Consider the following 16,544-nt stretch of genomic DNA (forward strand, 5'->3'; position numbering starts at 1 on the left):
GAGTCATTCAGGTTCCTGGGCACCACAATCTCTCAGGACCTGAAGTGGGACACTCACATAGACTCCATTGTTAAAAAGGCCCAGCAGAGGTTGTACTTCCTTTGCCAGCTGAGGAAGTTCAACCTGTCACAGGAGCTGCTGAAACAGTTCTACTCCGCCATCATTTAATCTGTCCTCTGCACTTCTGTAACTGTCTGGTTCAGCTCAACTACCAAATCTGACCTCAGAAGACTACAGAGGGTAGTCCGGACTGCTGAGCGAATCATTGGTACAACCCTCCCTTCTCTCCAAGAACTGTACTTATCCAGAGTGAGCAAAAGGGCTGGCAGAATCACTCTGGACCCCTCACATCCAGCACACTCCCTCTTTGAACTGTTGCTATCTGGTCGACGCTACAGAGCACCAGAACGGCCAGACACAGGAACATTTTCTTCCCTCAGGCAATCCATCTCATGAACACTTGACAATAACTGTGGAACACACACTATTTATTCACTCATACACTTATTTATCTAACACACAAACTCAGTCTACATTTCAATCTGCACATAATATACCTGTACATACAACTGTCTATTGTTATATACCTGTACATACAATTGTCGATTTGTATATTATTATTTACTTGTTCCATTTTTAATTTTTAATTAATTTTTATTTTTTATTATCTGTGTTTTTTTTTGTTCTGTCACTGTCATTCTGTTACACTGTGGAAGCTTCTGTCACGAAAACAAATTCCTCATATGTGTAAACATACCTGGCAATAAAGCTCATTCTGACATGTATTAAAAGGGGTCGTGTTTAGTCACTATTTAGTGTGGTATTTTTTGACAATATTCACTCATCATGACAGTAAAATAGGGCATTCTAAGTCAATATGCAGTTTTTCCTCTCTCAATCAGTAGAAAATATGGTTAACACCCGGTCATGCATGGGAAAAAAAAAATACCGTCATAATTTTAATTTTATGCATTTAGCAGATGCTTTTATCCAAAGCGACTTATAGTGCATTCAGGCTATACATTTTTTACCAGAATGTGTATGTGTCATGTACCGTGAAACCGGTATCATTTTGAAAAATACCGTGATATAAATTTTTGGTCATACCGCCCAGCACTACTGGTAAGCCTCAGCAGTCTTAACATTGCTTGTCATTGTCAAAATGATTGAGATGGCCAATCAAATCAAAGAAGGTGGGTTTTACTGTTCACACAACCCGAATTAACTTGACTGGCTGAATTTCATCTTGCAACATCATACCTTGATGTATCCTACCTATTGTAATGAATTACAAAAGATAATCAGTATTAAACTGTTAAATAAATCACAGGAAGCACTGTGGACAGAGGGCTGATCTCAGGGACACCCGGACTTGGACTTGAGACCACTGGAAGTGGAACCACAAGAGTCATGGTTGATGAATTCAATGTTCAACCAAGCTCCATACCTACCATATAGTATGTACAGAGTGAAAAGCAACAGTCCTAGTACTGAGCCTTGTGGTACTCCATAATGAACTTGTGAACGATATAATCAGGGGTGCACATAAGTGGTCCGCAGGTCCGCATGCGTGATCAAAATAAGAAATGCGCTGTGTAAATTAGTTCAGAGCGCGCGTTTGCGTACCTACATGGTTGACAGCTGTTAATTACCATTTTTGATCGACAAACTGTACTGTATACAATTTCTATTCAAACTGAAAGCATAAATGTAGACTACCCGCTAATGTTTTCAAAGCACAATGCAAAACTGTGACATTTCATTCACTGACGTTCTACAATCGGCAGCGATAAACCCGGAAGCACATGGACTTACTTGCCGGCAACCCGCCAAAATAAAAGCTTGCTGATTTTAAGTTTGAAAAGGAAAAATTCAAATAATTAAAATTAAAAATAATAATTAAGTTTCAAATTAAAATAATAATAATAATAATAATAGCATTTTAAAGTTTACTATAAAATAATTGTATTTGTATTTAATACTCCCTTTTTATTTTTAAATAAAATAGTATTATCACACTTTATTATTTAGTTTATTTTATTTTTTAAAAACTAAATAAAGTGCAATAATATTATCACTATTATTAATTTATTTTTTATTGTTATATTTGATGGGTCACACCATGTGGCATGTAAGGACCAAATCAAATCTCCAGGTTCTCATAAGAGAACCAGGCTGAAAAACTTATGTGCACCCCTGGATATAATACCTTTTCATTTACTGCCACAAACTGATAATGGTCTGATAAATACGATTTGATTCCACTAATGTGATTCCACATAATGCCAACGTATGCCAGCCTATTCAAAAGAAAGTTGTGGTTGATAGTGTCAAATGCAGTGTTGGGGAAAGTTACTTTTAAAAGTAATGCATTACAATATTGCGTTACTCCATAAAAAAGTAACTAATTACGTTACTTAGTTACTTTTTATGGAAAGTAATGCGTTACGTACTTTTACTCAAGTACTTGATTTGTGTACTTCGTCCACCACTGTCCATGTCTCAACTGCCTTGACGGAGCTGCAAGAGGCGAAGTGCTGGGTTCATGGCTAGGGTCTAGTTTTTTGTAACATACGTCCACTGAAGGTGAGTTAAAGATGAATCCATGTGCAGTTTCTTAACAAAACTTTATCAAAACAAACAAAATAAAGGCTTGACTAGAACCATGAAATGGACTTAAACAAACATGAACTCACCTACAGTGGTTACATTCAACAAAGCTAACCATAAGACAATTGGAGCATGAGGACTATATATACATTTAGTCATTTTGCAGACGCTTTTATCCAAAGCAACTTACAATTGGGGAATACATAAAGTGATTCTTGAGCTGTAGGTGATATTCGTTCATCCATGCCGAGATGTCCACCAGGCAGCCTGACACACAGAGACTAATGACCAACAATCAGAATGTGATACATAAAACAACAACAACAACTACAACAACAACAACAAAAAAAACACATGAACAGGGGATGCACATGACAGGATCACATGACAAACAGTAAACATGATTATGACTAAACTTCAAAATAAAAGAAATGAAAACTTAAACATGATACAAATCCTAAAACCAAATGTGGCACGGGGGACCTGAAACAGTATTAGAAATTATACAAATTAGACAAACACATTTTATAAGGTATAAAACTACAATTTATCTGTGCAGTGTATAAGGATTGACAGTCGAGCAGGTGCTGAAAGGTAACATAAGGAAACTGGTCCCACTTTATATTAGATGGCCTTAAAGGATTAGTTCACTTCCAGAATAAAAATGTCCTGATAATTTACTCACCCCTATGGCATCCAAGATGTTCATATCTTTCTTTCTTCAGTTGAAAATAATTTAAGGTTTTTGAGGAAAACCTTCCAGGATTTTTCTCAATATAATGGACTTCAATGGGGATCAACAGGTTGAAGGTCCAAATTGCATTACGTAGTCATGTTGGAAAGGTCACTCTTGACGCAGGCGGAAATACCGACCCAATGTTTACAAAGCCAGCGTGCAAAGATTCCCCTTGTCCAAATACCCACGCTTGTGGTCTTTGCGCTTGACCACTTGAGCCACCCCAAGAAACCAATCATTCAACCTTGAGGGTTGTGGACTCGGTGGGGCTTTCTAGTCGAGCCTGACCCTCTCGGCGGCAGCGATCAGCGGCAGCTGGATGCAGTCATCGCATGCCTATGTGCATTGGCTTGTTTAGTTTACACTCAAAGTAGATTGGCCTCTAGAAGCGAGAGCCCAATTCGTCGGTCAATACTGACGTGACGTCGAGAGTGACCGACTGAAAGGGAACTGAAAGCTCATTTTTAGGTGAACAGTTCATTTGTAATTTTAGCAGTAACTCTGTTTTCATGTCAGTGATGAAATGTTGATGATGATGATTATTTTAGGGCCCAGCAGCAGAGATTGCACAGACATTAAGGTGGAGGTCAGGAGGATTGACTATGGAGATGTTGTTTGCGTCTCTCTTTGGGATGTTAAGGAACTGTGTGGAGAAGCAGCATCCATACCTGTGCAAGCGCTGCAGGTCTCTCTGGTGAATGTGGGTGACTCTAGTAATATTACTGTAGGGTTTATTTATTTAGTTTTAATGCATTAAGCTGTATTTTAACTTGTGTGTTGTAGGTGAGGCCAGTGAATGGAGAAACATGGTCTTTTGAAGCGATCAGCTGGTTCAAGAGTAAAGTGCAGAACAAGACTCTTTATGCCAGGCTTTACCCAGAAGAAGGAGAAGTTTTGGTTGAACTCTTCATGGAGAAGGGAAAGATTGGTGCTATGAGGTAAGGACGACCCCATTCTCACTTAAATATTGTTCACAAGCATTACAGAAATATCTAAAATGTGCTTTTTTGTTAAATTGGTATCCGACACTTGCTAATCCCACTTTAAAGGGGTCCTATTATGCTTTTTCACTTTTTGAATTTTAGGTTTGTTTTCCGGGTTTTGTGATGTCACAAAGCGGCCCATTAGAATGTCATAAAAATAATTCCTGCCTACGGAGATTCGAGGTCGAGGTCGTGGTTAGAACGCTTGGTTGAGTGCATCCAGTGTTGCCGGATTGGGCGGTTTTGAATTTGATTGTGCCGGTAAAAATTGGCTTGGGCGGGTGGACAAAATTTGGGCTGGTTTGGGGTCAGTTTGGTGGTTTTCAAACATATAAATTGCATAGGCTAATTGTTTAACAAAACAAGCCCAAGTATTCATGTACTGCATCCAATCAGTCATCACAACGTTACTACACACTCTCTCACACACACACACACACACACACAGCAGAGGCGCTGGTGCTGATGTAAACGTCGACAGCCGCACTTATCACGAGGGCTCAGCAGACAGACGTTATGATTCATGAGTGACAAGTTTTTAGCGTGATAAGTTATAACGTATCTGATTTTTAATGTAGAAATGGTCCAGATTGATAAATCCTTGAAAACTGCTAGACTTGATTAGTTTTGACTGTGCAAAGTTCTGTATTATGTTCTACAATATGAACTTAACAAGAGGCTTCCTCTAGTTCTGTGTAAAATTATAGAGCGACACGAAGGTAAGCGCATTATTGTTGTTATTTTTTTTTTAATTGTCGGATTATAATTCAGAATGTATCAATGAATGACACAGTTTTGACTGTCATGGTGTGCGCATGAATGAGTGTGAAATACCTGCTAAGTACGCTTTTTCCTATCACTTATATTGGGCACTTTTTGCATTTAAATTGGATTATTCTGACTGCTGACATTGAAAATGATGCATTTCTTGATTGCTGCTTTGACCGTGTCTGCTTGAATATTTTATTCATGTTCGGTAGCCTAATTCTCTTTAATGTAGGCTATTTGCCCCGATTCGATCCGTTTACCTGGGAAATTTATCTAACGTTATATTTATATTATTTTGTCATCATTATTTTGTTTTAAGGGGTTAAAAATGGCCCTTATCAACCTTGAGTTACATATTCCATAATATTATTTTGACAGTTAAAGTTTTGGGCGGTTTTTGGGTGGGTTTTTGTGAGCGTTTGGGCTGGAAACCGTCCATCCAATCTGGCAACACTGAGTGCATCAGACAAGACGACGAGGAAGAAGCAGTGCTGCTGTAGCCTCAAGTTTTCGCAAGTTATTCCACATACACCTGAATAATTATGTATGCAAATATGTATGTTACAATTATGAAAACGTTTTTATAATAAATTGCTGACAGTACAATACTGGCCAATGATGTAATCTGCAGAATTTACACTTCAATTATGAGACTACAGTGTTTCCCATACATTGAGTGCGGGTGTTTTTATATCACTGTATTTCTGAAGGAAAACGACTGTCTTCAGAAAAATTGGATGTCATTTTCATTTAATCTTGCATGTAATGTCTGATAAAGCAGTGTTTGTTTGAGCGGAGCGCTGCTTTGTGTACAGCAAAATCAGCAAAACAAAATCAAGACATTGTAAAAGAGCATAATAGGACCCCTTTAAAACTGTTACTGACGTTCCTGCTGTGCTCTCAGACAAGTTTTGCTCATCTAAAATAAATCTAAAATAAATAAGTCCTGTGTGTGTTTGGTCGGCTTGTTTTAAACTGAGTTTTACAGAAATGATTATAAAAACTGCTGCAGATTAGGCCTGGGCGATAAAACGGTATCGATATTTATCGACGGTACACCTTCATCGATAACGATAGAAAACGTGTTCGATATAGCGCACGATATAGGCACGTGTTACGAGTGACGCAGACAGCAAACACAAACATGATGTAATGCCTGCCTGTGATGAGGAGATTGAGAATAAACAAATGAATATTAGTCGAATTTAAAATAAACATTTGCATTTGAATGCAAAAATGGTGCAGTCGAATGTTAGGAGTGCGTCAGGGAGCGTCATCAGCGGTGCAAAAGATGCGGAGATGATGAAGGAAGTGACGTTGTTGCATTTGAATGTTTGGACTAACAAAACATTAAAATGCAACAACGTCACTTCCTTCATCATCACCGCATCTCGTGCACCGCTGATGACGCGCCGATGCTGCATTATTCGTTCAAAATATTAGAGAAATATAGAAGCTCAATGCGGAGAAGATCTTGATTAGGTTAAAACCCAAACCAAGCCATTTACACAGAACGCATATTCAGCACATTTTTTAGATGGACAAATATGACTGCTGCATTCTTCTTCTTCTTGTACGATTTTATGGCGGTTGACAAGCCAACTTATGGTGTATTACCGCCACCAACTGGACTGGAGTGTGAAGCATTAACGGGAAAGAGGGAAAAAGGAACCCAAAAAAAAAAAAAAAACCCAATTCCATAAATAAATAAAACAACCGGTAGTATTATTATGACATTTAAATTCTACTTTCTAATCCTGTTATCTTCAGATAACTAAGAATTTCTCTCATAGTACTTGTCTGTCCTGAGGCACAACTTAAAAGATTTGATATAGTGAAATTAATTACTCCTATGTTTCTCAGTTTCTTAAATAACTCCTCCCTTTCTTTGGTATATACTGCACAATGTAGAAGTACATGCTCAATAGTCTCTGCTTCACTGCATGTAGTACACAATCCTGACTGATGTTTCCCTATTGTGAATAATGAATGATTTAAACCAGAATGTCCTATTCGAAGTCGAGTAATTATTATGTCTTCTTTTCTATTGTTAAAGAAAATAAATAAAAAAATAAAAATAAAACCCTTCCATAAATAAATAAAACAACCGGTAGCATTATTATGACATTTAAATTCTACTTTCTAATCCTGTTATCTTCAGATAACTAAGAATTTCTCTCATAGTACTTGTCTGTCCTGAGGCACAACTTAAAAGATTTGATATAGTGAAATTAATTACTCCTATGTTTCTCAGTTTCTTAAATAACTCCTCTCTTTCTTTGGTATATACTGCACAATGTAAAAGTACATGCTCAATAGTCTCTGCTTCACTGCATGTAGTACACAATCCTGACTGATGTTTCCCTATTGTGAATAATGAATGATTTAAACCAGAATGTCCTATTCGAAGTCGAGTAATTATTATGTCTTCTTTTCTATTGTTAAAGCATACTCTCCCTTTGCCAACTTGTTTTTGGATATTGTATAGGTGTCTGCCCTTTAAATCCTTGTCCCACATTTCCTGCCACTTTTTATTCATGTGTTCTTTAATTCTTCCTTTTATTTCTACTTTACTCAGTGGAAGTTGTACCTCAACGTTCATATGTTTTATTGCTTGTTTGGCCAGTTTGTCAACTATTTCATTTCCTAGTACTCCTACATGTGCAGGTACCCATAAGAACCTCAGGACTATACCAATTTCCTGAATCCTAAGCAGATTTATAAGTACTTCATAGATTAAATCCTTTCTTGATGTTGATTGTTCACTTATTAAACTATTTAAAGCTGACAAGGAATCCGTACAAATGACTACCCTAGTAGGCTTAACTTCCTCCACCCATTGAATAGCTAATAAAATTGCTATTAGCTCTGTTGTAAAGACTGATACAAAATTAGTTATCCTTTTCTGAATGTTGACTTGTAATCTTTGGATGTATACAGCTGCAGCTGACTTTCCTGATGTAGGATCTTTAGAACCATCTGTGAAGATATGGAGCATTGAAGAGTAATTTTGATCTAGATATTGTTGAACAACAACCTCCTTAGATAACGTTTTCTCATTCTTAACCATATATTGTAGATGAAAATCTACTTGAGGAATAGGAAGCAACCAATGTGTTTGTATTTATATATACATAATAAATATACACAGTACACTCTCCTATATAATGTGAACAAAAACTTTTATTTTGGATGCGATTTATCGTTTGACAGCACAAAACTGTTTAAACGTTTAGAAAACGCGACGTGAATTTGTAAAGGTTTATTTCATTTCACTGCGTCTCGTATGTTTTTAAATGCAATCTGTGATCGGCGATTTGGCTCTTTGTATTAAGCGATGCATAAATAGGCTACATGATGCTGTTTTGTTCATAATTGTTTATGCAGTTTACAAAATTATATTTGATTTATATATGTTAATTTAGACGTTATGCACGCTTTTATAGACAGTTATTTGAATTGACAATTAATGCGCTGCATTATTTTGCCCATTGCGCCCTCCTGTGGCCTCGGGAAACAAGTCAAAAGTTTCCTTAAGATTTATTTAATCTGCATATAAAACATAATAAAGGAGATATATATCCAAAAGTTTCCTTAAGACTTATTTAATCTGCATAGAAAACATAAGAAAGGAGATATTTGTTTAAATTTTAATTTGTTTGACTGTTAAACAAAAACAAAAAAAAATTGTTGTTTGTCTTAATAAATTGGGCAAATTAAAAATACAGTGGTTAAATTTAAAATTAGAATTATTCTCTATGTGCTGCACTCATTTTATAATGGTGACATAGAAATGTTATGGTAAATAGTTTATAATTAACATTAGTTCATGTGTGTTATTAAAGACACACTGATGCCTGTGAGATGTTTGGCATGCTAAATATCTGCAGCTGTCGGCGACTCAGTCCTGCAGTGTGAAATGTGTTCAGACTGGAAATGCATTCAGACAACATTTATCACAAGCTTCTTAACAGGAAGAAGTCCAGTCTTGTGTGAGCTTATGTAGTTATGATATGTTTGTAGACCAGATGGAGCTGTCTGTGATTCTTCCTATTGAAAAGTTGTGTAATGTGTGCCCTCCCGTCACCGATCCGTCGTGTAGTTTACACACAACAGCAGCGAGATGATACTCCAGACAGTCGTGCAGTGTGAACCCGGCAGAACTTAAAGAAGATTGTGATGATGTGCATTTGCCTGGATTCAGATTCACAGTCTCAGCAGTTTTTCATCATAATAGCTGTGCTTTGTGTTTGATTCTCTCAGGAGAGGAGACTCTCTGTCTGTGAGACTTGCTCAGAATAGATTTGCTGTTCATGAACGTAACAAACCCAGGGGCCTGAAGAGAAGAAGTAAGTGACGCATAATTAGATAAAAACACAATGGACAGTAATTCTTTATAGTAACATGTATGCTGTGATTTCTCAGCTGACGTCCCAGAACAAACCAGACAGCAGTCGTTACAGCGGGAGAAGTATCTGATCTCCTGTTACAGTCACAGCAGAGAATAATGTTCAGTGATCAGCAAACTTACATGCTTTTGTCTTTTATCATTACATCATAACCTTATACAGACTTCACAATATCTACTGTAACTATGCAGATTTCATAGTCTCAGTTTGAATTTTGTTTTACATAGTTTGTGAACACTGTACATTGTTACAAGATAGATTGCATTACAGAAAATATTTGGTGATGTTCGTCGCTGTAGAATGTGTTCTTTTTGGTTTCGATAATTCATAATTAAAAATAACCAGGAATTGTAAAATAGAAGCATGTCTTGTTTCTAACAATTTTAGAGTTCACTGACTGTGTGTTCTGTTGTTCTTTGGAAAAATACTGAAATATGAACTGTTCTTTGTTAACTCTGGCTGGGTAAACCGTACTGTAATTTTACTCTGGAGCACATTAACACTTTTAAAACGCTTGACGTATTAAATATGCTCTTGAAGTGCTGCTTAAGAGACACTGTCTGTTCATGACGTGCTGAAAGACCTGTTAATGGCTACTCTATTAGAAAACCTGCACATTTGATTTACGACACGTTGTCTTATGCAGATCTGCCAATAAAAATGCATATCTTTAAAATAGTTAAATACAATTGCTTTTTTTTTATATACATCATTTTTGTGTTACTCATAGTAGTCTATACACGTTACACACTGCTCTGTGCTGAGCATTGTTGGGGAAGTTACTCTACTTAAAAAATCTACTTGCTATTTATAGTTATTTTCATGTTACTGTCAAGTGTATCCTCACTGTTTTGCAAGGTCGTCAATGTGCAGAACTAAGAATATTTCACTCATTGACCACACTTTTGCTCTCCTTTTTCCCTTTTTTATTTTGAAAGTCCGATGCACTGTTCATTTGGTCAGTCAATCAGACCTTTAAACAAATACAAACACCACTTTAAGAGCAAGCACAAGTAGATATAATCAAATACAGCCAGGATTTAGCACACACAGGATTTAAATGCTTGGTTTTAAACTACCATAAAGCAGACCATGTAAATAGACAGCAGCTATTCAACCTTTACACAGTAAATACACTGATGATGATTTTAAATATTTGACGTTTATAGGTTTTAATCGGAACATATTTTATATTAACAATCACTGGCAAAAATGTAAGCCATTAAACAAACCAATAATGTTTAAATATATTCTTAGAATGATGTGCAATAAACAAAAAACTGAATTTCATTCAAAAGAAATGTATGAAAGCTCACCGGCTACATCTCCATTAATAGTAGTGGGCTTAATTTTGCTGTAATAGTTACTTTGTAAAATCCCTACAAAAACTGTAAAAAAGTGACAACAGCAATTAAACACAATAATATAACAGAAATGTACGTTTCATTCTTAAACGCTCTGAATTGCAGTTCTCCTCATGACAGTCTTTCAGAAGCAAAAAGTTCACATTCTTTGCAGAAACAGATGCACATATTGATGTCATTGAGCTGTTTTAAATGCATTCCTCTGAGAAGGATGTCAGTACATGTTACTGAAGCATCAGAACTACACAAGACTGCTGCCTCGTGCATGTTTCTTCTGCTGATGCTAAGATGATTTTTCAGTTAACTAGCATGTTACCATGCTACAAAAAACTTTTTACAATATAATTTTACAATATACATGCAAAGTTTTCATGATCAGACAAGAACAACAACCTACAGTAAATGTGCTCAAATGTCTTTGCAGGAATGTGGACTGTGCGCTTCATATTTTCCACAAAGAGAGTGAATGCACAGATGATGACAGTTGAAAAGGACATATTCACATTGTTACTGTACTCAGCCTACTCTACAGTTCCTGATTCATGCACAGACCTTTCTCTCCCTCGTATCCAGCAGACCGCTGACGTGTGGAGTGGAGAAGTGACGCCTGAAGTTGCATTGCTGGAAAAAACAGTTGTGTTTAGAGATGAGGAACATTATGAAAACTGAATTTAAGGAGTAAACATTAACACTTGAGGAGCCATAAACTATCTCAAGGGCCAAAATGTGAAAACCCTGGTTTATAACTGCATCTGTCTTCTCAAACTGCAGCATATGGGTGTCTGTTGACATGTATAGTCTGTTTTGGTTTTGTTTTCTCTGTTTCCTATGTTAATTTCCCAGTCATCGTTAGTTTCCTTTGTTGTCAATTAACACACCTGTTCTGTTTTCTGTTGATGATACTCTGTGTTTAAGCCTTCAGCTCATGGTTTTCATGTTGTTTCAGTTTATGTGGTTTGCTATTTCTCCTAAATGTTTGTAATTCTGAATAAAGACTGTTTGTGGTGCTACTCCTTCGTTGTGTTGTGTGTGCTGCAGAACACGTTACAGTGGCTTTGGGCTGTTTAAAAAATAGTATTCTAAAAAAAAAAAAAAATTTTGAAAAGCAACCAATAAAGTTTTTTTTTCTTCTTTTTATGCCTCAAATGTTGTTCTGCTTGTCAAACTGATCACTTGAATGACACTCCTGCCAAACATGATGGCAATCAATAAATATAAAAACTATTTCAGACAAAACTTTTTTTTAAACCAAGTATACAAAATTTAGTGAAAAAATGAATGGGAACGCAGTACGTCAATATGTTCTCTAAAAGTAAATGTTTAGGGAGCAGAAAATAAATTGCATTAGAAAATACTTTTTAATTCATTTTTACAAAAAAAGCTTCACTAGAAAATAACTTTCACTGTACCTTCTGATCGCACTGCAAAAACGTGATGCTCTTCCTCTGTATTTCTCTTGTTTTCCCGTGCAAATGTGTCTTAAAAATAAGATGCACTTGAGAAGCGAAATTGACTTAAGTCTTGTTTTCTGTGAAACTGAAAACAGGAACAAACGGGCTCCGAAAAATCAATTCAATTCCAAGGGAAACACTTTTTTATACCCCATTGATGGATATTTGTTCTTGTTTTAAGCACAAACTCAATTTTGTTACATTTTTCAACACTCAAGCTATATTCATTTAGCATCTTAAGTGAATGTGAGTAAATCTTGATTTAAGGATGTTTAGATATTTGTGTTGGAAAACATGAATTAAAGACTTTCTGCTCTGATTTAAGGCTTTCATTTGTGGAAGGTTGAATTAAGACTTTCTAAAGAAACCCAGTTTAGGGGTGGACCTTCATGCTTACCTTTTTCTGAAAATCATGCATTTTTATACGATACGTACAAATTCATATGAAATCGCCACCTTGTGAAATGGTTGTTTTCCTGTGAGCTCTGGTTGACTGAACTCACCTGCCAATGTTAGAGCCATGCAACAAAATGCAGAAGTGCTCAAAGAACTGTTTTACCAGTGTGTCATCTTCAGATCAGAGCTCTCAAACACACCGCCGTTCACAGAATCTGAGTTTGAACCTGGAAATATCACACAAAACCCTGACAGTGTCATTTCTTGACAGCTCGACCTCCTTTGATAAATTGTGCTGTGTTTGATAAAGCGAGCGCGGCTCAGAAACGCCCCTCATTTCCTCTCCCTGCCAGGCACAATGAATAATGTTGCTGCTCATTGTGTCCACACAGATTCTTTCTTCTGCCCCGGGTGGGTGGAAATCAAGGCATTTGGTCTGAATTCTGAAGAGTCTTGTTAGCCTCCATAAAGAGCAGCATTGTGTATAAATGGGTTATATAAGTGCATATGACAGCCATGGTGCAGGGTTGTGGCTAGAAGTGCGTGAATCTGTAAATGCTGATCTGTAGCGAGGCCATTAGCTGTTTCCTGGAAATGTCTCTATATTATCACAGCTGAAGGTAAATCGCTCTTTTCATTCACCATAATCAAACTTGGCAATGTTCATTTGACTGCTCAGTTATTTTTGCAGCACATTGTAAAATGATTCTTTCTTCTGCCCCGGGGGGGTGGAAATCAAGGCATTTGGTCTGAATTCTGAAGAGTCTTGTTAGCCTCCATAAAGAGCAGCATTGTGTATAAATGGGTTATATAAGTGCATATGACAGCCATGGTGCAGGGTTGTGGCTAGAAGTGCGTGAATCTGTAAATGCTGATCTGTAGCGAGGCCATTAGCTGTTTCCTGGAAATGTCTCTATATTATCACAGCTGAAGGTAAATCGCTCTTTTCATTCACCATAATCAAACTTGGCAATGTTCATTTGACTGCTCAGTTATTTTTGCAGCACATTGTAAAATTGAAATCCTTATTGCAAGTGGGACTTCAGATCGGTCATGTAGTTTATACAGATGCACTGAACTGCTCTGAGCTCTGATCACAGTTAATAACCTGTATATTAGTGTCTATGTGGAGTTGTTGTGTGGGCCAACCGAAAGCTTGCTATTGGCCAGGTCGTGTCGTGTCAGGTGACGACATGCAGTGCTAGACCATCGCCGAAGCTCTTAACCAGCTCCAGATTAACCACAACTCATTTTTATTTCAGTCAACCAAGTATCCAAATGCCAAGAACCCAGTCTGTTGTTCTTCATGTTTGGAGCTGGTAGCATAAGCTGCTTTCTCACGGGCTGAACCTGGTAAACTACTGCTCAGATTCAGAATTTGGTGTCGGAGAAGATTTGTGGTTTAGCATTTTGTTGGGATTATAGTAATATTAAATGTTGTGTAATTGGAAGTTTAAAAGTTGAAGTGTTTAGCCATGTTGCGTATGACATATCTAAATAGGTTATGCACATTACCAGTCAAAGGTTTTCGACTTTTTTACCCTTTATTGTGACTATTTTCCACATTTTATGTATAATAATGTTATAGTGTTTACATAATGTAATTACGTAAGGCAATAAAACATTAAGTTACTCTAAAAAAAAGTAATTAATTACTAGCTAGTAATTACATTTGTGTCTTTAGATTACTGTACTAATTACTCTCTGTAAAAAGTATTGCATTACTTATTACTAATTACTTTCTAAATGCCATATTTGAACAATACAAGGATGGACATGAAACTTCTCGTTAAAGTCTTTCGAATAAATAATATAAAATTGCATAAATTATTCTTGAACTGACCAATGTATTTAAAGGAGAAGGTTACATTAAAACATACAGCTAATTGTAACATTAGATGTTAAACTTTGATGTTAAATCCACCATAGTTTTATATAGATTTGTTTGGTCACACTTTATTTTAAGGTCCTATTCTTGCTATTAACAAACCAGTAACTATGAGTCAATAAACTCCTAATTTTCTGATTATTAATAGTAAGGTAGTTAACGTGATTAGGGATGTAGAATATGGTCATGCAGAATATGTGCTTTACAGTGTTGGGGAGTAACTAGTTACATGTAACGGCGTTACGTAATTTAATTACAAAATAAATGTAACTGTAATCAGTTACAGTTACTAAGAAAAAATGTGTAAATTTTTTTAAGGGAAAAATATAACTCATGTTCAGTATTATGAATTTTCTATAAAGATATTATAATAGTTATTATTGTACTAATTTTGACATGTAGGCAACTTAGAAAGAATAATTTTGTTAAATCTTGAGTATTAAAGTCATGTGAGAGACATAGAGAAATCAGGGCAAAATAAAGAGACTGAAAATTAAAATGGAAGTGAAGGTGCCGTTCAGGAGAGAACTTTTAATTATTTTGCATGTCCCCAGCCTAAGGAGTTTTTGTGATGGCCATACAAAAATAGGGTTGTCTGTGTTTTAGAATTTGTTTGGGTGTATGGGATGGCCTGGATGAGTGTGAGATTTTCCAGTCCGTAAATTAATGGCGCAGACACGCGGTTTCATTTAAGCGTGCATGTGTATCGCTCGTGGTCTTTTCAGCCATCTCAATATATATGAGTACATGAACACATAAACATAATCTCTAGAACTGCTCTGAGTCACTACATGAGCATTTTACAATTTCTTTTGAGAAAACTATTGTCATATCATATAAACAGACACTAATGTTTCAAAAAGACACCAATGTTTCAGGAGTTTAGTACAAAGAATAGGACACATGCTTGTTAGATAACCATATTTGGGTTGATGTATATGCTTTTATTTTATTTTTTAAATTAACAGTTTTTTCCCCCAAAGTATTGTTAGATGCAGTGTTTCCTGTATTTATGCGAAGATTTGGGTTCAAAAACACTATCAGTAAACTATTTCTTATGATGTTAAATCTGCATTGAACTTCAGATCAATCTCAAAGTAAAAGGCGGTACTAAAGTCTGATTTTTTTTTAGTGACATTTTAAAGAGGGTAACTTGTAATCTGTAACCTATTACATTTTCAAAGTAACCTTCCCAACACTGGTGCTTTATAAGTACTAATAAACAGCCAATATGTTAATAAAATGCATGCTAATAAGCAACTAGTTAATAGTGTGAACTTGTCCCTATACTGAAGTGTTACCAATTGTTCTATAGAATATTTAATGTAATTCCATCAGAAGTAGCTGTAATTATTAAGAGTAAGACATTTTTAATTACACTTTATTTTAAGGTGTCCTTGTCACAGTGTAATTCTACATTTAAGTACTGAGTAATATTAATTAACTACATGTACTTACTATATGGTTAGGGTTTGGTTTAAGGTTAGTAACTATGCATAATTTATTGTTATTATAATAGTAAGTACATGTAACGTGTAACAAGGACACCTTAAAATAAAGTGTTACCTAATTTTTAAGTAAAATTAAGAGTAATCCCTTACTTTGCTTTTACTTCTTCAAGGAAAAAGTAGCCTAGGAATTCATTACTTACTAATGCATGTATAAAGAAGCTTCATTTTTTAAATTGTATGTATGTTTTTCAAAAACAGGCACTATATGTATTTGTGCACAACTCATTTCAAACATTTTATTAAAAGATTTGGTAACACTTTATTTTAAGGTGTCCTTGTTACACATGTTGCATGTACTTACTATTATAATAACAATTAATTATGCGTGAAAGTAACCCTAAGCCAAACACTAAGTACATGTAGTCAATTAATATTACTCAGTACTTAAATGTATAATTACACTGTAACAAGGACACCTTAAAATAAAC

The 16,544-nt window shown here is 35.8% G+C and overlaps 2 protein-coding genes across 3 annotated transcripts in view; both read left to right on the forward strand.

The window, feature by feature from the left end:
- The first annotated feature begins 1,162 nt into the window (after positions 1 to 1,162).
- Positions 1,163 to 9,684, forward strand: LOC107674861 (uncharacterized). The gene is made up of 6 exons (XM_016468988.1): positions 1,163 to 1,193; positions 1,331 to 1,457; positions 3,863 to 4,046; positions 4,130 to 4,284; positions 9,361 to 9,446; positions 9,523 to 9,684. Exons 1-6 carry the CDS (start codon positions 1,163 to 1,165, stop codon positions 9,603 to 9,605), a joined length of 666 nt encoding a protein of 221 aa, XP_016324474.1. The 3' UTR covers positions 9,606 to 9,684.
- A 3,628-nt stretch (positions 9,685 to 13,312) lies between these two features.
- The window catches only part of LOC107674867 (gap junction beta-1 protein-like), a 5,107-nt gene continuing 1,875 nt past the window's right edge, over positions 13,313 to 16,544 (forward strand). Inside the window, exon 1 of one of the 2 annotated variants that reach the window (XM_016468994.1) lies at positions 13,313 to 13,337. The gene's annotated coding sequence lies outside the window, so the exon portion shown is untranslated. Of the gene's footprint in view, positions 13,338 to 13,572; positions 13,651 to 16,544 lie in introns of those variants that run through there. The other variant, XM_016468995.1, reaches the window with a different exon arrangement.

Source organism: Sinocyclocheilus anshuiensis, unplaced genomic scaffold (genome assembly GCF_001515605.1).
Source record: "Sinocyclocheilus anshuiensis isolate Anshui unplaced genomic scaffold, SAMN03320099.WGS_v1.1 scaffold1133, whole genome shotgun sequence".
In the NCBI taxonomy this organism is placed as follows: domain Eukaryota; kingdom Metazoa; phylum Chordata; class Actinopteri; order Cypriniformes; family Cyprinidae; genus Sinocyclocheilus; species Sinocyclocheilus anshuiensis.